Source organism: Poromitra crassiceps (assembly GCF_964638095.1).
Source record: "Poromitra crassiceps genome assembly, chromosome: 2".
Taxonomy (NCBI): Eukaryota; Metazoa; Chordata; class Actinopteri; order Beryciformes; family Melamphaidae; genus Poromitra; species Poromitra crassiceps.
Genome location: NC_139624.1, coordinates 57,374,837 through 57,397,538, shown reverse-complemented (window position 1 = coordinate 57,397,538; position 22,702 = coordinate 57,374,837). Strand labels below are relative to the sequence as shown.

Below are 22,702 nucleotides of genomic sequence, written 5' to 3'. Positions count from 1 at the left end.
ATGCTTATGTTCTGATTGGACCAATGTGGTGGAATGAAGCAACCAATCATCAGTCACTCATTTGGCTATTTCAGTTTGTGATCATGACTGTGCATTTACTTTTAAATTAGCCAGTTCCACCCAGAGCTCCAGCATTGGGTGAAATATATCTGGGCAAAACGTGAATTTAAATTCCACCTTGGTACAAAAGTAGTGATTATAATCCTGTGAGGTATTTTTGCATTTTACGTCATCAGTCTCATCTCGCCTTTGGAGACATCTCACCCTGGTGGTTTCTTCCCGGGGAAAAAAAAGAATCTGGTGAACTGAACTGAACTGACTGAATTTGCTGAAGGCAGCTTGTCTGTGGTGATCCTTACAGCTAAATATGCAAGGGGTACGGTGGTGCAGTGGTAAGCCCTGTCACCTTACAGCTAGAAGGTCCTGGGTTCGATTCCCACCTGGGACGCTGTGAGCTGTGAGCTTTGAAGGAATGTGTGCCTGTCCGCATGTCCTCGAGTGCCGACCGCCCGGGTGGGGTCGTCAAAAGGGCCTTTCTGTGTGGAGTTTGCATGTCCTCCCCGTGCCCCCTGGGGGTTTCCTTCATATAGGAACCCCACACCAAAACATGCAATATCCTGGTTGCTGATGTGGTGCCGCCTCTGGTTGTTAGGGGCGCCTGTTCAGAGGGAGGGGAACTTGTTGGAATAGCGTGATCCTCCCACGTGCTATGTCCTACCGGTGAAGCTTCCCCTGTCAGGTGAAAAGAAGCGGCTGGCTACTGCCCATGTCTCGGAGGAAGCATGGAGCCAGTTTCGGCTCTCCCCAGATTGGCAGAGGGTGGAGCACCAACCAGGATAAATAAATTAAAAATTAGCACTAATGGGGGATAAAAATGGGATTAAAAAAATCAGGGGGGAAAAAGGCCAGTATATGCAAGGTAAGCGTAACAAATCGCTGTGAGCACAAAAAGAAGCAGAAGATACTTTTTTATCATGTAGTTCCTGTTTTCTAGTAGTTCTTACCCCCAGTTTCAGTTTGTGATCTTTGGGTAAGGCGATAGATAACCTTAAAGAGGATTTTGTCTGCCTGCTGTCTCCTTGTTGCTGATCTACCTGTTCTTGCGGATTCCTGACTTTGCAGCCCTCCGGTATCCTACTGCGTTGTTCATCAGAGAGATAATTACATCTGCAGGAGATCCTTCTGTGCCGTCTCGTTGCGTTCCTTGGCGTGTCTGATCAGAACCCCCTGCCTCATCCCTGTCTTTCCCTTTCCTCCCGCCAACCCCCCCTCTGTCAGATAAGGGTCCGCCAACCCCCCCTCTGTCAGACAAGGGTCCGCCAACCCCCCCTCTGTCAGACAAGGGTCCGCCAACCCCCCCTCTGTCAGACAAGGGTCCGCCAACCCCCCCTCTGTCAGACAAGGGTCCACCAGCATCCAGCGATGCTCGGTGAGAGAGCGAGCACACACAATGGTGATTCATCCAGAAGGGCGAGATCCGTCTCCCTAACCAGAGCCTAACCTTTCAAGGGTATCGATCAGACATCTCTGTCCGAGCCATTACAGACACTCCATGTGTACTCTTTCTGCCAAAGACCCCTGCTTCTGTCCATCTGGACATGATTAAAGGGAGAAAAGAGGGGGAGAAACAAGGCTTTGGAGGTAAATTGAAAGAAAGAAAGAAAGAAAGAAAGAAAGAAAGAAAGAAAGAAAGAACAAAGAAAGGCTTTAGTTTGCAAACCTAATGCTTGTGAGACTGGAAGATTAGAAAACACACTACACGGTTGGCGCCCCCGTGTTACCTCCGGCTTGGTCGGGCATCCATACAGGTATATTGGCTGTGTCTGCGGGGGAGAAGCCGGAATGAGGGTATGTGTCCTTTTCCTGGTCACTGCACTAGCGTCACCTCTGGTCGGTTGGTCTGGTTACCTCTGGCGCCTGTTCGGGGCAGAAGGGAACTGGTGGGAATAGCGTGATCCTCCCACGTGCTACGTCCTGCCAGTGGAGCTCCCCGCTGAGAAGAAGCGGCTGGCAACTGCACATGTATCAGAGGAGGCATGTGTGTGTCTACGGCTCTCCCCAGATCGGCAGATGGGGTAGGGCAGCGACCGGGTCAGCAGGGGGAAATTGTGTGAGTGAGAATATAAAGGACAAAATACGACCACATCAAGGGCTTGAATAATTGAATTTATTTCTACTTTCCAAGGTGACTGATGTATGTAATGGAAGCATGATGCTGTTTTCACAGCTGGACAGTTTGAAATGAGGGAATAACCAGAATACAATGTTGTCAAGTGTTACCATACAAGGGTTTAAAGCCAGGGGACACACAAACATGCTATTTCTGATGCACCCTGGCACTGAGGGGCTTGTCAGCTTGAAGAAAGAGACCTGTCATTACTGGTGAACTCCGGCTCGCTCGTCTTCGGAGAGTTCGCTCCTCTCCTTCTGCCACGCATCGACCGCACAGCACACAGCTAGCCTGCAGGCGGCATGAGCAGCCACGAGCAATAACGGTAATCGTGGAAAATCATGTGCTGAGATCAGCTGACTGGCTGACCGCCGGAGCCCAGAGGCACTCCTGTACAAGCAACAGAGAGACAGGGAGGGGGCGGACGGATGGAGGAAAGAGAGAGAGGGAGGGAGGGAGAGAGAGGTGGAGAGAGAGGGAGAGATACAGAGAGGGAGAGGGAGAGAAAGAGAGACAGAGAGAGAGGAGAGAGAGAGGGGAAAAGAGACAGAGAGGGAGAGAGACATAGCAGGGGAGAGAGAGGGGGGAGAGAGAGGGAGAGAGACAGAGAGAGAGGGAGAGAGACAGAGAGAGAGGGAAGCAGCTAGGAGAATTCACCTCTCATCCCCTCTCCTCACCCGCTTAGTCATCTTCCTCTCCACGCTCTGCCCTTGCCGGGGAGCCTCTCTGTCTCCCCTCCCTCCTCCCCGCCTCCCACCGCTGTGCCGTCCATCCACCGCTCACCCCTGTGCAGGCGTGCAGAATGGTACGCTCTGCGACTCCACACACCACACTCGTTATTGGCTGAATCTTTAAGAGGGATGGGAGGACATGGCTGTGCGCCTTGTGGCTGGACTCTTTGACGAATGGCCATGCCATGTATGATTAATAAAGGGTGGAGCTCAGAATGGGGAAGGGGAGGGATCATTGACTGAAAGCACTGTGCTAACGACAGAGTCCCTAATGAGAACCATCAAGTCAGAGGTGTGCACAGTGCTTACCCTTCAGATAAATCCACTACGGCCCTAATTACTAGCATTTATAAGAAACTCCATGAGCTGAGTGAGAACAAAGCATCTTCCCAAGCTCAGTCAACCGCTCCTCTTGTACAACATCGTCAAAGAGAAATTATTGTTGTTGCAATTTCCGCACAAGCCAGTGTGACAGTCATGAATGAGCGAAGCGGGGACAATCAATTGCCTGCTGTGTACAGTAATCTAGTGCAATCTTAGCTTTCATTACAACAGTGGTGTGTGAGTGATCAATAGGCTGGTATCTCATTACTGTCTGGCTGGGCAGAGGAATCACCAGGGATCAAAGTGTGGGGAGCTGAGGCCTGGCTGCTGCTGCTGGATGTCCAATAGACAGGAACTACACATCCAAAGACTGTACAGGAGTCGAGGGTTTCCAAAGACTTACAGTAGCAGACGAGGGTTTCTAAAGACTGTACAGTAGCAGACGAAGGTTTCCAAAGACTGTACAGTAGCAGACAAGGGTTTCTAAAGACTGTACAGTAGCAGACGAGGGTTTCCAAAGACTGTACAGTAGCAGACGAGGGTTTCCAAAGACTGTACAGTAGCAGACGAGGGTTTCTAAAGACTGTACAGTAGCAGACGAGGGTTTCTAAAGACTGTACAGTAGCAGACGAGGGTTTCCAAAGACTGTACAGTAGCAGACGAGGGTTTCTAAAGACTGTACAGTAGCAGACGAGGGTTTCTAAAGACTGTACAGTAGCAGACGAGGGTTTCTAAAGACTGTACAGTAGCAGACGAGGGTTTCTAAAGACTTTACAGTAGCAGACGAGGGTTTCTAAAGACTGTACAGTAGCAGACGAGGGTTTCTAAAGACTGTACAGTAGCAGACGAGGGTTTCCAAAGACTGTACAGTAGCAGACAGGGTTTTCAAACACTGTACAGTAGCAGATGAGGGTTTCCAAAAACTGTACAGTAACAGACAGGGTTTCAAAACACTGTACAGTAGCAGATGAGGGTTTCCAAAGACTGTAGAGTAGCAGACAGGGTTTCCAAAGACTTTACAGTAGCAGACGAGGGTTTCCAAACACTGTACAGTAGCAGACGAGGGTTTCCAAAGACATTACAGTAGCAGACAAGGGTTTCCAAAGACTGTACAATAGCACACAGGGTTTCCAAAGACTGTATAGTAGCAGACAAGGGTTTCCAAAGACTGTACAGTAGATGAGGGTTTCCAAAGACTGTACAGTAGATGAGGGTTTCCAAACACTGTACAGTAGCAGATGAGGGTTTCCAAAGACTGTACAGTAGCAGACGAGGGTTTCCAAAGACTGTACAGTAGCAGACAAGGGTTTCCAAAGACTGTACAGTAGTAGGGGTGGGGGAAAAAATCGATACACCACAGTATCGCGATATTTTGCCTGACGATATTGTATCGATATTTGGACGCCAGGACACCAAGTATCGATATTGCAAAAAACATTTTTTTTTTTTTTTTTTTTTTTTTTTGCAGGCCATGCCAGGCCACCGGGCTACTATAAACTTTAGTTCCAAGGCCAGCAGTAAAAAAACGCTAGCATATTTTCATTTTGTTTTAACAGTAACAGTTTTGTCATAACAGTAATTTACAAATTCCCCAGTTACTGAATGGGCTGCACAAGATGTTTTGTGTAAGTGAAGTGAAGTTGCAAAAACTACATAAGTACAGTAGTTCACACACACATCCAGTTAAGGTGGACTGTAAGTAGACTGTAACAAACAGTTCAGTTTGTCAGGTGCATGCAACTATGACATGACTTTATGAAAGTTGTTGGTCTGTCTACTTGACAATGTTGCTGCAATAAAATGGTTGAAGTCAGATGTACAGACTGAAAAATTGTTCTTATATAAACCAGATGTTGACAAAGTTTTCCTTTGGGGACATCATTTGCAGTTGAAAAAGTAAGAAATCGCAATATATCGAAATATCGCAATATTCAATATATCGCAATATCGATATATCGCAATATCGAAAATATCGCAGTATTGCAATACTATCGTATCGTGACTCAAGTATCGTTTGAGTATCGTATCGTGGGCATCTGGTGATTCCCACCCCTATACAGTAGCAGACAAGGGTTTCCAAAGACTGTACAGTAGCCGACTATAGGGTTTCCAAAGACTTTACAGTAGACAAGGTTTTCCAAAGAATGTGGCCTCTATCGTTGCATCGGCCTATGAACTGCGCCCAACGCCAGACGCAGCCCAGAGTAGTGGGCGTGGACCAGCGCACTCGATATTTTGGTATCGGCGCTACAGGCGGCCTTAAGTAGTAGTAGTAGTACTTTATTGGCATATAGCAGTCCGTAGGCTGAATTAATTACCAATTTACAGGTTATAAGCATTATAACATTGTATAACATTATACAAGCATTATAACCACACCTTTTAAGCGTAAAATTATTATTGGAGAAGTGCAGTAAACGAATCACAAGCGTCCCTTTTAAGCTCCAATTCCACGGAGCGATCCAGTAAAGCCAGAAAAGCCAAGCGCTCTGCTCCCCCCCTCCCTTTCATCCCGTCTGTCTGTCTCCATATATAGGCTATTATTCCATATTATTATGCTTCTCAAACCAATCTAACTGCAGTTTAAATACTGCAAGCATGTAAATACGCTACACTATAGCAAGAGCAAAGTGAAAAGAATGTTCTAAACGCATTGGCTAGAAGAAAATAGCCTATCCCTATGTCATGATGAGATTAGATTGGTGAAAGTTTGTCCAGAATGATATCGTTTTCTCTCCCCTGCTGCACAGGTAGGATGATGCACATAAATATAGCCTACATTATGTAAAGTCATTGCAGAAATGTGTTTTTATTGTAAAACTAAATGTGAAGTAGGGCCAATTTATTGAAGCGGACATCACAGTATAGGACATGACAGTAGAACCGCGTTACGCTGTCACTTATCTAAATCACGTTAAATCTGCGAGGGATATAGCCCCAGGATGACATATATGTTTCACATAGGGTTGTGTTTTGATTTCGCGTTTTTATTTGGTCCAATATTGAAATGTTCTACAATTGCATGTTGTGTTAACATTACATATTATTTCTATCTACCTTTCTATCTATTTAGGCTAATTTGGATGCTATTTATTATTGAAATGTATTAGCCCAATGCATGCTGGGAGATTTCACATGTGTGGCTTTGTGCCTGTCTGCTGTCTGATGCGCGAGGGAGTGAGAGAGAGGGGGACAGAGTGAGATGGCAGAGGAGAGTACGCGCAATTACGCACAATAATAGAACCGGCAAACTTTTTTTCCATCAGTCATTGTGCCTGTCTGATGACAGGCACAATGACTGATGTGAAGTGACACAGAGAGAGGGGGGACAGAGAGTGATATGGCAGAGGAGAGCTCCGCGCAACCGGCGCACTGAATAGGCCTGGTTTTGAAAAGCGCTAAGCGCTAAATTAACGCCAGGGCGGAAGATATCGTTAGGCTGGTATTTAAGGCCGAAACGCCCATTCTGGCCTGTTCTGGCACTGCGCCACGCCTGTTTGGCGTAAAGCGCATTTCAGGGCCTAAAGCCATGTTGCTATCTTCCCGAGGCATGCGCAAGGCACATTTTTTTGCGTTTAAGGCCAGTTTTTGCGCCTAAGGCCTGTGGGAGAATAGGGCCCTGTATAGTAGCAGACAAGGGTTTCCAAAGACTGTACAGGAGACGAGAGGTTCCAAAGACTGTACAGTAGCAGACAAGGTTTTCCAAAGACTGTACAGCAGATGAGGGGTTCCAAAGACTGTACAGTAGCAGATGAGGCTTTCCAATGACTGTACAGTAGCAGACGGGTTTCCAAAGACTGTACAGTAGCAGACAAGGGGGAGGATCCCCCAGTTCCGTTATTTATGTATATTTTCTTTATTGACCAGGATTCTTTATTTCACAGTTATAAAAGCTACTCTGACAAACTGGTTATTTGGCTCCGCCCACTGAGGTTTAAGTCAACCAATAAGACCATTTTTGTCTCCAGAGCAGCTTAGTGTCAATGATCGGGAGCAGAAGCTGATGTACAGAGCGTCAGTAGCAGCAGCTTTCATGCGTCCGTGTTTGGAAACAGTAAATAAACAGCATGGGGAGAAAGGCTCCCGCGGCCCCCCAGGGCCCTTCCACAGTAGCACACAGCTGAGTGCCTGCCTGCGCCGCGATCGAGGCGGTGTTGGATGGGGGAAGGGAGGAGGGTCACGCAGGACGGCAGGCTTTGCATGTCTTTCTCTATCTCAGTCTTTCTCTGAGCTGAGCCCATCGAGTACAAGTGGGAAGTCTTTCCACTGCAGAGTGAGTTCAGCATCACTGTAGCGGAGGATCAAACAGACCATGTGAGACATAGGGAAACACGAGGCTTTTGGATGACAATGCCCCCCCTCATTTCCCAGAGAAGCTGATAGTTAGAGGCAGAGAACAAGTTGTTCAGCCTCCACATGTGAATCCACCCCAACCGTTTACCCACCACTTTATTTCCTTCACCCACATATTTTAGGCTGACAAAAGCGCTTCTAAACAAATGAATGCAATTTGCACCTTGTATTACTTACAAGTACATTAAGTACATACAAGCACTTACTTATTTTTTAGTAGCTATTGGTTCATCTTTATCAAGGGCGGCAATCATTCTAAAGGGCGCTGTACATTCAATTCAACAGTGCTATGACTATGTACTATGGTACTGTATAGACATAGTACATACTGTACAGTGCCAAGTGAATGGTAGTTATATGAGGATACGATCTCTAACAGGAAACAGTTTAAATGAATGCTTTTTTTGCTCTTAAAATATACGGTGCTTAATATCTATATCTATATATCTATCTATATCGATCTATATCTATCTATCTATATATATCTATATATTTATATAGCTATCTATATATCTATATATTAGGGCTGTCAAACGATACATTTTCTTAATCGCGATTAATCATGCAATTAACCATAGTTAATCGCGATTAATCACATCTTTGTATCGCATGTTTAAAATGCCATTATTTTGCATTTCAAAGCATTTTTAATTGGATATTAATAATTCTTACCAGTGTGTCATGATTGGGAATCAAATGAATGCAAATAAATGTACTTTGTGATCTTGAATTTTAGATTTATTTTCAATTCAATAGAAGTGCAATGTAGACAGGAGGTAACAATGTCTACAAAATATATCTTGAATGAAAATAAATGCACAATTGTAAACAGTGCAGTACACGCTCCAGAACCGATACTTCCGGCGGCGGGGCTGTGGAGCAGTCGAAACCCAAAATGACACAGCCGAAGAAGGCTGTGTCTGAGCTAAAAACTTTGGCACTTCCATGTGAATAATGGCTCGGTATTGGAAACTACGGAAGATTTTGGAGTACATTGGTGCCGTAGCATTGGATAACAACATTGTGTCGGAGGTAGGTACAGCTTTATTGTGATTGATAACGTGTATATCGCGTGAAGCCATTGGAGCCGACCTCCCAGTGCCTAGAGGACCCACGCATCCGAGACTCTGAGGGAAGAATGACTGATGAGTCTCGCGTTGTGGCTATGGTGACGCTAGCTGCTCCGGTATGCTAAAGCTTTTAGTTAGGTGATAGCTCAAACTCGATGTACTTCGGTGATATTTTAATTCCATTTTACACAAGGTGCAAAATACTGTTGACTTGTCCACTGTGCCATTTAGGAGTTTTTTAAAGTAAAACGAGCCATTTAGAAGCGTGTTGCTGTCTTCCTTTTCCATGCCTGCAACAGCAGGAGACAGGAAACCGAAGGGACAAAATAGCAGCATGCGATTAACGTGATTAAAAAACAAAAACACGTTATGGTGGCCCTTAATCGCAACGCGATTAACGCGTTAACGCTGACAGCCCTACTATATATATATATATATATATATATATATATATATATATATATATATATATATATATATATATATATATAGTAGGGCTGTCAGCGTTAACGCGTTTGCGATTAACGGTATATACTGTATATATACAGTATATATATAGATATATAGATATAGATATAGCTATATATATATATATACTGTATATATCTAGACAGGCATGGCAGCCATGCTCACACAGGTGCAAGAGCCTTTGGAAGTGGATAACAGTGAAAGGGGATGTGACTGATGAGCCTCCAGTTCCAGCAGGACAAGCCAGGCAGCCATTTGTGAAGACTCACTTGTCTTTTCCACTGTGTCCTACAGTACAGTATGTCACTACAGTACAGTATGTCACTGTGTCCTACAGTACAGTATGTCACTACAGTACAGTATGTCACTACAGTACAGTATGTCACCACAGTACATTATATCACTGTGTCCTACAGTACAGTATGTCACTACAGTACAGTATGTCACTGTGTCCTACAGTACAGTATGTCACTACAGTACAGTATGTCACTACAGTACAGTATGTCACCACAGTCCTACAGTACAGTATGTCACTACAGTACAGTATGTCACCACAGTACAGTATGTCACTGTGTCCTACAGTACAGTATGTCACTACAGTACAGTATGTCACTGTGTCCTACAGTACAGTATGTCACTACAGTACAGTATGTCACTGTGTCCTACAGTACAGTATGTCACTACAGTACAGTATGTCACCACAGTACATTATATCACTGTGTCCTACAGTACAGTATGTCACTACAGTACAGTATGTCACCACAGTACAGTATGTCACTGTGTCCTCCTACAGTACAGTATGTCACCACAGTACAGTATGTCACTGTGTCCTACAGTACAGTATGTCACTACAGTACAGTATGTCACCACAGTACATTATGTCACTGTGTCCTACAGTACAGTATGTCACTACAGTACAGTATGTCACCCCAGTACATTATATCACTGTGTCCTACAGTACAGTATGTCCTACAGTACAGTATGTCACTACAGTACAGTATGTCACCACAGTACATTATGTCACTGTGTCCTACAGTACAGTATGTCACTACAGTACAGTATGTCACCCCAGTACATTATATCACTGTGTCCTACAGTACAGTATGTCCTACAGTACAGTATGTCACTACAGTACAGTATGTCACCACAGTACATTATGTCACTGTGTCCTACAGTACAGTATGTCCTACAGTACAGTATGTCACTACAGTACAGTATGTCACCCCAGTACATTATATCACTGTGTCCTACAGTACAGTATGTCACTACAGTACAGTATGTCACCACAGTACATTATGTCACTTTATACCATGGTCTGGGTGAATACTCGATTCTGATTGGCTGCAGGGTGTCCATTAAAAAGTGATAATGTACAGTTGGTAAAGTTGTTCAGCCAAATGGTCTGTTCACCATTCATATCAATTCGCCATAGTTTCATCAGTGTTATCAACAGAGCAGTTTGAGCTCTATACCCCCGTTAAGGGTTAATATGGCACTTTTGTAACTTGAGAAAATAATGAGTCGGTCAAAGTAAGTATTTAAATCACCCCTGTGTGCTCAGTTTATAAAAAATAACTATTATTTACAATTTTGATTTTCGTTTCGGAGATTTCCCTCCTGACAGAATCTTCATTGCGAGCAGAGCGATCTATAATGGAGAGTTCCGACATATCCATTCACTCCAATGGACCCGTTTTTTACCTCACAAAAGTTACAAGAAGTAAGGTCCTGGATTAAGCAGGGCTATCAAGTTACAGCAAAATGGACCCTTTGTGATGTACTTTGAAAGGGTCAGACATTTAAAAAATTCTAATTGTATATTATCAGCTTTATTTATGCATCCAAACGTAGCGCAAGCCCCCTTCCTGGCTAGTCATTTGGCTACATGGTTAAATCATTTTCGACCTCCGCTGACGCAACTCTCCGACTTAATCGCTCTGCTCGCCCTGACTGCTTTCACTTCCTGAAATCTCTTCGTCTGTAAATGTTAATATACTTGGCCAATACGTATGTAACATACAAAATAAAGCAAGCGCCCAAACGGCTAACGGTAATGTCTTAATTTAATGTAGAACGCAAAACACCCGCATTCCTGTGATAAAGTTAACGTTTGTGTCGGCTTTCGTTTCGGAGATTTCCCTCCCCTGACAGAAGCGTGATTTCGAATCGCCAGGGCCGGCCCTAGCCATCTGGGGGCCCTAAGCAGGATATAGATCAGGGGCCCCCCTCCCAGGGGCGGGGGTTTGGGGGCATCCGTGCTGGAAGTACTTTTAAGTAGGGGGTGCTGTAAGGAGGGGACTCTCGGTGCTGCCCGCTAGGGCAGCGCCGAAGAAAATTTGACGTTTTTGGACTTTTAGCCATATTTAGAAGAATATTTAAAACAAACAAACATGACAATGACGCTCGTTTGTAGCCCTATCAGTGTCAAGCAAGCGTGTAGAACCCAGCAGCCATAGGGGTTGCCAGGTCAGTTAAACCAGGGGTTCCCAACCTTTTTTGTGCCAAGGACCGGTAGATACATGCAGGACCGGTTGTCAATTTTAATGGTTTTAGTTACATATATATTTACTCACCAGGTGGCGACAAAAGGTAAATAACACCCTTTTGTGTTGTATGTAGCCTACAGTATTTATGTTTTTGTTTAAACTACAAACATAAATAAACGTCAACCTATGTTTTAACTACCACACACAGCCTATAATATTATAGCCTATGTTTATTTAAAAAAAAAAAAAAAAAAAAAAAAAATTGGGGGGGGGGGCCCCCCAACTCCCGGGGCCCTAGGCAGCCGCTTGGTTCGCATACAGGGCGGGCCGGCCCTGCGAATCGCACATAGGTTACGCAAAAACCACGCCCTGTGCCCGCACAGAAGCCGGGCTCTCAGCTGTCAACTGTCAAACCCTCTGTTTACAACTTACAGCAACCAGCAGCCAGGCGCTCTGGGAGAGCGTGCGCAGGTGCGCTGCCTCTATCACTGATACAAATCAAGTCAAAGAGGAAAAAGACGGGATCAACAAAAACAAAACAACGAAATGGGGAGTTAACAGCAACACACTGAGAGACGTCCTTGTACAAAACATACCAGACTCCAACATACTGAAAGCAGATAGTTTTCACTCTACTCCTGCCTCGCGCCATTTACGTCTTATAAGACCCGCAGACGTTAACGCAATTTCCTGGAATGCGAGTTTAAACGACCCAGTTACATGGCGTTGCATTCTTAGACATTGCCGTTTTATTTTGTATGTTGTTACATAGGCTACAATTGGCCAAATTATTAGCTTGATTCTAGAATTGTGTCAGGTGTAGAAACTAAGCAGCCATTTTATCCAATGATAGCCTAATCTCGAGGGGACTATTTTGTCTCGCCGGTTCTCAACTCATATTCAAGGTTATGAAAACTAGATTTTGATTGCAAAATGCATGGAAATATAAATGAATGGTCTTGTTTTGTTTCCTTGGCAAGTGACCATGGTATAAGGGGGTTAATGCACTTCGCGGACTTCGCGGAGGCAACCATCCTCGGCTTCGCCTCGGACGGTTCACGCCTCCTCGTCGTCCCTTAAAAAGTGATAATGGACACCTCGTCGTGCATTAAAGGAGAATTTCGGTTTATTTGAACCTGGACCCATCTCCTGGCAATAATTCTGATTTGGCCACTCACCCAGCGATGTCCGCGGCGTTTCTAGCCGTCCTAGCGTTGTTTTGAGATCAATAGCGTCCAAGTCAGTTGTAAAATGGAGCTGATTTGGGGCCAAGTGTGAGCCTGTCTTTCCTGCATCTAAATAGCTATTTTTATTCCCGTTTTCGCCACATATCGTGTAATGTGATCCCTCAACATCCACCAGAGTGATATTTCGCCCCAGGCCATTTCCTGGAGTCTCCCAGGGATCAAATTGCCTCAAACGTGATCTCGGTCACCAAGTCTCGTAAAGTCCCGCGATACTTTCCTGCCGACTGGCCAACTACAGGTAGGACGCTTTGCGGTGGTGGTTTTAGCGTAACCTATGTGGGATTCGAAATAACGAAGGTTATGCCAAACCCCACATAGGTTACAGTACAGTATGTCACTGTGTCCTACAGTACAGTATGTCACTACAGTACAGTATGTCACCACAGTACAGTACCGTATGTCACCACAGTACAGTATGTCACCACAGTACAGTATGTCACTGTGTCCTACAGTACAGTATGTCACTACAGTACAGTATGTCACCACAGTACAGTATGTCACTACAGTACAGTATGTCACCACAGTACAGTATGTCACCACAGTACAGTATGTCACCACAGTACAGTATGTCACCACAGTACAGTATGTCACTGTGTCCTACAGTACAGTATGTCACTACAGTACAGTATGTCACTACAGTACAGTATGTCACCACAGTACAGTATGTCACCACAGTACAGTATGTCACCACAGTACAGTATGTCACCACAGTACAGTATGTCACTGTGTCCTACAGTACAGTATGTCACTACAGTACAGTATGTCACCACAGTACAGTATGTCACTACAGTACAGTATGTCACCACAGTACAGTATGTCACCACAGTACAGTATGTTACTACAGTACATTATGTCACTGTGTCTTACAGTACAGTATGTCACTACAGTACAGTATGTCACTGTGTCCTACAGTACAGTATGTCACTGCCCGCAAGAACATGTCCCGCAAGAACAAGTCAGAGGCTTCTTAGCACCGGCTTTACATGAGGGGTGCCACGCTGAGACAGGCATCTGACACAGATACAGCTAATGGCTGCCGACCGCCTTTCTGCACGTCCTTCTGTTCTGGAACAAAACTGGCAGAGGAGACGGAAGGCAGGGGACAGAGGGTGAGGAGGGAGAGAGGGCAGGTGGAGGGAGGGGACAGGCAGGATTGTGATGCATGTAACGGGCCACAGTGTTGCTTGGAAGCATGGGGGGGGGGTAGCCTGGGTAAACCCAGCCCCCAGTGACCTGCTCTCAGGCTTACCCTGCTTACAGTCACAAGGTAGTGACTGAGAGCAGGTCTGAGAGCAGGTCACGTGGCGGCTGGGTTTACCCAGGCTAGGGGGGGGGGGGGGGGGGGGCGGTGGCGAGCATCACTCAATATTGCTCACTTGAATATTTGCAGTTTAAAGGAGAAAATTGTTGATCTTTCCATATTGCTTCATAGTAATAATATACACATTATGGCTATTTCTGAAACTCATCTGGACACGTCTATTAATAACTCGGAAGTTGATATCCATGATTACAGTATTTATAGATTAGACAGAAACAGAAGTGGAGGTGGTGTGGCCATTTACATTCGAAGTCATATACTGTACCAGTTAAAGCAAGAAATGATCTGGGGAATTCATCTCTTGAATCAATATGGCTACAAGTCCACTTGCCTAATGTTAAACCACTGCTAGTTGGATGCTGTTATAGACCACCTAGCTCTAAGGTCCAATATCTTGAAGATATATGTGATATGCTCCAGAGAGTTGTAGATGAAGATAAAGAGATATTTTTCCTTGGTGATTTGAACATTGACTGGTTATCCAAAAAATGTTATTTGAAAAAAAGAATAATAGACTTGATGAATGTATGCAATATGACACAGATGGTGAAATCGTCCACTAGGGTATCAAGTACTATATCTGGGACTTCATCCACATGTTTAGATCATATTTACACCAACGTTCATGAGCTGTGCTCCAAGGCTGTTTCATTTCCAGTAGGATTCAGTGACCATAATATGGTTGCGATCGTAAGAAAAACCAAAGTATCTAAATCAGGTACCAAAGTCCTATATCAGAGAATGTATAAGTCTTTTAATGAGGAGGCCTTTATCAATTGCATAAAAGCAATCAATTGGGAGCAACTGCGTGAAATTGAGGATACGGATGCTGCATTGTCCCTGTTCATGGATAAGCTTCTGGAAGTGATAAATATACATGCCCCACTAAGAAAGTTTACAGTAAGAGGTCATTCTGCTCTTTGGATTGATGATGAATTAAGAAAGACTATGACTCAAAGAGACAATTCAAAGTTGAAAGCTACAACATCCAAAGATCCAACTGACTGGATAAATTATAGGAAAATTAGAAATAATGGAACCAAATTAAATAGGTCTAAGAAAAAAACATATTTCCAAAACAAAATGTCTGAGTATAGGAATAATGGAAAGAAAATATGGAATATTTTTAATAATATACTAGGAAGATCAAAAGGTAACACCCCTTCATTTATTGAAGCTGGTGGTGATTTTATCACAAAACCTTTAGAAATTGCCAATTACTTCAATGATTTCTTTATTCAAAAGGTGACTAATCTAAGGAGCAAAATGAATAACTTGAGAGATGATATGTCTGTCAATTTGATCAAAGAAAATATTATGAAAGATAAGACATGTATATTTGAGCTGAAACCAGTCTCCTTAGAAGAAGTCAAAAAACTATTGAGGCTGGTGAAAAACAACACACAATTTGGTCTTGATAATCTTGATGGGAAGCTCATTAGAATAATGGCGGAACATATTGCAGTACCAGTTTGGCACATTTTCAACTGCAGCCTTAGGCAAGGTGTCTTCCCTGAATCATGGAAAGCGGCCAAAATTATTCCTTTAATAAAAAATGGTATGAATGCTTTTAGTGGGTCTAACAGTAGGCCAATTAGCATCCTTGCCATACTTAGTAAAATACTAGAAAGGATAGTGTTTGATCAAATGTTACAGTGCTTTTCCTTGCATGGTCTAGATTCCATCCATCAGCATGCCTATAAAGAAGGCCACTCAACAGGTACGGCACTATCGCAGATGACAGATGCATGGCGTAGTCATATTGATGACAAAAAAATTGTAGGTGCAGTTCTCCTTGATTTCAGCGCTGCGTTTGACGTAATTGATCATGGACTTTTATTGAAAAAACTATGTGCATATGGTTTCTGTGAAAACGCAATTCATTGGTTTGAAAGTTATCTAACACATAGAAAACAGAATGTCTATTTCAATGGTAGTTTTTCCACCACTAGTAAATTAGAATGTGGGGTCCCACAAGGGAGTTGCTTAGGTCCATTACTGTATTCTATATTTACCAATGATCTTCCATTAGCACTGAAAAAAGCTTCAATGACTATGTATGCTGATGATTCCACCCTTTACACAGCCTCTAATAACATTGAAGAACTAAACAGTGTTTTGCAAAGTGAACTTGATCTTGTATCTAAATGGGTGGAACACAATAAATTAGTACTTAATGTAGCTAAAACAAAATGTATAGTGTTTGGTTCTAGCCATACATTAAGTAAAGCGTTTAAATTATCCCTTGAGATGAAGAAGGTAGCGCTAGAACAAGTCTCATATGTGAAATTACTAGGTATAACCCTTGATGAAAAGCTGTCCTGGTCTGCTCATGTCGACAATGTAGTAGCAAAAATGGGGAGAGCTGTATCTGTTATCAAGAGATGTGCCTACTTATTGAATGATCCCTCTAGAGCACAGGTAATTCAAGCATTGGTGCTATCTCACTTAGACTACTGTTCGATGGTATGGTCTAGTGCAACTAAGGAAGACATTCATAAGTTACAAATTGTTCAAAACAGAGCTGCTCGCCTTGTTCTGAAATGCCCTTACAAAGCTAATGTTAATGTTATGCATAGTAAGCTTCAGTGGTTAAAGGTTGGGCATAGGCTTTCTTATAATCTTCTCTCCTTTTTTCATAAAATTTGTATACAGGCCAAGCCTACATCTTTATACTCTAGGATCTGTCATATTGAAGATATTCATGATTATTCAACAAGACAAGTGTCTAGGAGATTACTTGTATTGCCTTCCACACATTTAATATCTACTCAAACATCTGTCATGTATAGAGCCACTGCATTATGGAACAAGCTGTCTGATGGTATGAGACACACCCAGTCTTTAAGTCTGTTCAAAAAACATCTTAAAAAGAGTCTATTGATTGAACATTGGTTCATGTGAATCTGAATTTGGTGTCGGTATTCGTAAATTTTGTATTACTTTTTTTTTTTTTTTTATGTTTATCTGTAAACTGTTTTAATCAAAAGCAACCATAGTTGGGTTGTGGTTATATTTTAAGAAAGCTTACATAGCATTACCTAATTTTTTCATGAATTAAGTTGTACAAACTGTATTTGAATAATTGTATCCATCAAATGTATGTCATTTTTTTTTTTACTTTTATATTGTGGACCCCAGGAAGAATAGCTGCTTCCATGTGCGGCAGCTAATGGGGATCTAAATAAACAATAAACAATAAACTCCGATCAGTTGAATTTGTCATGACGAGCAGTGGGGCCGTGACCTCTGATGGAGGGAGGGGGGAAGGGGGGGCAGAGCAAAAGAGGGAGACGCAGGCGGGAGGGCAGCACCAAGCCCCAACCTCCGGTTCAGCAAAGCAAATGCGGAAGTTACTGGAATGGCCACTTGAGGCTGGTTCAAAGACATTGAATCAACCTCATCATTCCCCCATAGACCCCCATGTTAAAATGTCCAACTTTACAGCAGAAATAAACACTGTTCACAAGAGCCCTGCACGGGCCTAAAATTTAGGCCCTAGCCCGACCCATGCCCGAGACAATCAAGCCATACCTGACCTGAGCCCTAATTGTTTATTTAAAAACCCGACCCTACCCGACCATCGAGTCTCGGGTCCCGTCGGGTTTGGGTCGGGTAGGAGATCTCTAGTTTACAGCCTGGTACAAAAATTGGTTTTGGTCTCTATAGCTAATTTCACTATTTATGACAACTGTACAGGGGATGTTTTTTTAAATATATATACCTCACCCGTTTATACCGTCTATGGCTGCAACGTGAAGAAGTCTGATTGTATAGAAGTCAATGGGAAAGTGATCCTACTTCTCACTTGATTTATTACCTCAGTAAACACTTTTAATGAATTTATGGTGGCAATCGCTAGTGTTCTTCAATGATATTCATGATATTGCATGATATAATATGATATTCATTTTGCAAACTATGGTCCCATTCAGAGTAAAATAGATGTCAAAGTAAAAGCAGGGCGTGATTGACAGGTTGCATGTCCAGTGATCACACAGCTCGCCATCTTGTTCTAAAAAAAGATTACAGTCAAAATGACAAACTCAAGGTTTCAAAACGGGAGTCCACCATGGGTGACATCATGGTGGCTACGTCCATATGGGCAGCACGAGAGAAAAGACAGCGAGGAAGGAGAGGGGGGAGACGAGAGAGGGCCGAGAGGAAGAGGGGAAGGAGAAGAAGAGGGAGGGAAGTTTGTGGCGGGCCAATGCCTAATCCTGCCAGCGCTCCGGGCTTCGCTGCAGAGGAGCGATATCAGTAAAGACACATTCACAGTCTGTCTATCGCCTCAATGACATGAGGCCACGTCTGCCTTTAAAAGAGAAGCTGTGCTTCCATCTCTGCTGAGTCACCACCTCCTCTGCACGCACACACAAGGCATGCACACACACACGCGCACACACGCGCACACACACACACACACACACATGCACACGCGCACACGCACACACACACACGTCCGCGCGCGCGCCCGCACGCACGCACGCACGCACGCACGCACGCACGCACGCACGCACGCACGCACGCACACACACACACACACACACACACACACACACACACACACACACACACACACACACACACACACACACACACACACACACACAGTGGAGAAAGACCTGCATGCAAGCAATCGATAGCCCTCTTTTTTAAGAATCACGCGACATGAATAGGCTACGTGAGCATGGTTCCTGACTGTTGCTCTTCTTAAACTGTTGCAAAATCACATTTGTAATAAAGGCTGGCTATGAAAGAAGTGCCAATTGCAGTAAAATCATTACAGCCGAATCAACAGAAGAGACATTCATAACACCCAGAACAAAGGTGATGGCTGCTTTAGTGGAATTAGCTCATTCTCGGCTTGTCCAAAAAGCAGAAACGGAGCATGCGCTTCTTATCTGTTGCATATTAAACAGAGCCACCCGGGGCACTTTTCCCTTGGCTAAATGCCTGTGTGTAATTACAAAGGTCTAACAAACTACTTCACAAACCATTAGAGTGATGTTGATATCACACGGGCCAATAAGACGGCGTCACATTAATTAATGCAATCGTTTGTGCTCGGACGTCGCCGGGAGGATCCCGATCGCCGGAGTGACATCTCATTTAAGCCGGGCGCCGGGAAGAGAGCACCAGAATACGATGTCAGCTCTGTCATTACACAATGACAACCAATACATCACCACAGCGTCACCGCAGAGCTCTGCCGCCGGTGGACATCAGCAGAACTGTCTGATAATGGAAATGTTATTTCACTTTGGCAGGCGTGTTTGTGCTTTCTCTGGGAATGAAGTGGTGGGAATTGTTACACATGAAGGGGGGAAAGATATCAAAATTCCCTATTCCACACAAGAATGGGAAATTTATACAGTATGACATTCCTGCTGCAATAAGTCCTCTGACCATGCATTCAAATGTGTGGTAATAGAAGTAGGGTTTCATTTCTTTGCTCCGTCCTATTCAACATGCTGCATTGCTGATAGCAGAAAGCGTGTGGGAAAATGAACGATGGCTATTTGAAAAACAGCAGAGGGTGAATAGGGTTTTGAATGGAGCAGCGTTTTTTTGTGTGTGTTTTGCAGCAGTTGGGTTTCCCCTTTTCTTGTCTTGTATTCTCAACGGTACCTGTATATTATGTCCACTGTGTAACTCCTGAGGAGGAGAAGAGCCCCCGGCTAAAGTATGAGGTGGAGGAGAGAAATGAAGAGAAAGGCTCATCATAGCAGCGCGTGCAGAAGATCTGTGCCAGACACCAAAATGAAGAGATCTAAGTGGGTTAATAAATTATTCCATAGGCCACAGGACTAGAAGCAGAAGAAAGTATTTATAAGTATCATTTTAAAGAATACCACGCCCCTTTTAACATTGGGATCAGGTTTGAACAATACAAAGGTCGGTTTCCACCCGTTTCTTCGTTCTATTTTACCCAAACTCTGCAAAAGATGGAAAACGCAACAACTGAACCCCAAATCTCAACGACCAAATCTGATCAAATGGCACTGGAAGAAGTCAAAGCCGTGGGTTACCTGCGGCAGGGCAGAGCTAAGCTGGCGTTGCAATGAGTCGCGGTCGTAGATGACGTCCTGGAGGTGCTGCTGAGCCAGGCCCAGGCTCTCCTGCGTCTCCCGCAGTGTGTCCAGCAGGCGGTCCCTCTCGTCCAGCATGTTGACCATCAGCTGCTCGAAGTGCGAGTCGGGGTCCGAGGAGCTGCTCTGTGAGCCGCGCTGATTCAGCGCTGTGTCCTCGCTGATGGTGGGCATCACCTCGCACATCATCTTTGCTCTGCCAGGGACCAGGAACACCAGAGAGGAGACAGTTCAGCGTTTTTTGTTTGTTTGTTTTTGCACATTTTTAAAAACAAAAATAGGTAGAGACATGGTAGAGAGATGATTCAGGCAGAGACATGAAACCCTATCTGGGCTTATACTCAGAAAACCAATAATAACAATAATTCACACAGAATGCAATATAACATAAACAAGAGAAAGGACATTTGACATTTTTTTGACATTTGATTTGTTTATTTAGACGGGACAGTGCAAAATTAATGGACACAAAGAACATAATCAGAGTGTAAAAATTGCCGGATTTAGCACGAGACTCGAGCACGAGGCTCGAACACGTTGCACATGGCACATGGCACATGGCACGAGGCTAATTTCCATCCGTAGTCCCCAAAACAAACAGGACATACGTGGACATACCTACATACAATACAATTACACACAAAGGAAAGGAAACAAAACAATAATAGAAAAAGAAAAAAGAACAAAAAAGAAAACATAAGAGCAATCCAAATTAAAATGTACACAAGAACCTAAATTTGAAGTATTATTTTAGGCAAAGTGGAAGCAGAATAAAAAGGTTATGAAAAAAAAGGCAAATTTGATATATACAAAAGAAGCTAATTAAAATCCATTCAAAAGTAAGAGCCAGCACTAATACAGTATGTGACAAATCTGGTCAGATCTACTTGGGTCATATATGACAATGGAAGAATATTGTTCTACATTTTCTAAGCTAAGGATGAGGTTTTTTACTCATTAATTTACTCTACCAACATATTTCTTTCACGGTGGGCCACACATACATTGGGTGGAACCCAGGAAGAACTGTGGAGGGCAACTCAATATTGAGTTCATCATCAAAATCATCTGTGATTAGTCCACTTTAGAGTAACATCTAACACTTACTTTAAGCTTCCACTGCAGATATGGGGTGGGCTTAATCTTGACTACAAAAGCAAATCTGGCTTTCAGACTTTCCTCTTGGTATTGAAATGTCTTTGCATGGAGCTGATTGGTGTTTGCTGCGTGAGACCCAAAGGCCTGCTGATGTGTTGTGACACGATCCAAGAGAGCGTTAGTGAGAGAGGGGCCAAGGGGCTCGCATGCCCTGGCCCCTCTGACCTCCCTAAAGCCTGCTAAAGTTGCGTCACAAGGACATGGCTGTATGTGTGTGTGTGTGTGTGTGTGTGTGTGTGTGTGTGTGTGTGTGTGTGAGTTTATGGTTAAGATTTGGGTTAAGGGTTAAGATATGCCGTCAAAGATCCTGACATGTAGGCCTATAGCAAGCATTTAATAAAGAAGTAATGTACAGGTATACTTAATCAGTTAATACAAAGTACATCTTCAGAGAAGGACAAGGGGACAAGAGACGCAAAGCGTTTCAACCTCTGGTCTTCGTCAGGCTGTAGGGCCCTACAGCCTGACGAAGACCAGAGGTTGAAACACGGTGCCTCTGTGCAAATATCCACTATAAGCTCCAGTTGTATAGAGACCCAAAGTGAAGGTCACTTCCTGCTTCAGCACTGTACCAGAGATCTTTATCCGCCATTTATTTTCCCATAGACATTTTGTAAAAAGCTTATAGAAAATAGTTTTACTTGGTCAAACCAAACGGTTATATATTTATATATCACCGTGTTGATGTTTTTTGGTGTATTTTTTGGTGTATATACAGTATATATATTTATATATACAGTATATGGTGTTATATTTGGTGTTTTTTGGTGTATTTTTTGGTGTATATATATATATATATATATATATATATATATATATTTAGAATCAGGAGAGACCATAGAACATTTCACTTTGACCAAAACTAAAAAACAACACAGAAAAAATATTTTCTTTAAAAAATTTTTTTTTTTTTTTTTACGTTTTGGTGGGAGTGAAATGTTCTGTGGTCTCTCCTGTTTCTAAATATATCTGAACCGTTTGGTTTGAAGAAGTAAAATTATTTTATAAGCATTTTACGAAATGTCTATGGGAAAATAAATGACGGCTGAAAATCTCTGGTACACTGGTGAAGCAGGAAGTGATGTTCACGTTGGCTCTCTACGGCAGTGTGTATGTGACCGGGCCTGACACACTTGGAGCAGGGCTCAGCATCACCCCAGACATGGCTGTGTGTGTGTGTGTGTGTTTGTGTGTGTGTGTGTTTGTGTGTGTGTGTGTGTGTGTGTGTGTGTGTGTGTGTGTGTGTGTGTGTGTGTGTGTGTGTGTGTGTGTGTGTGTGTGT

The 22,702-nt window shown here is 43.5% G+C and overlaps 1 protein-coding gene across 1 annotated transcript in view; it reads right to left on the bottom strand.

The window, feature by feature from the left end:
* Nucleotides 1–20,451, bottom strand: part of ppfia2 (PTPRF interacting protein alpha 2) — a gene marked incomplete at both ends in the record, with an annotated part of 380,230 nt that extends 359,779 nt beyond the window's left edge. The window contains 1 exon segment of the mRNA XM_083657351.1: nt 20,203–20,451. Coding sequence (XP_083513477.1) covers nt 20,203–20,451 — 249 coding nt within the window.
* Between the last annotated feature and the right edge of the window lie 2,251 nt (nt 20,452–22,702).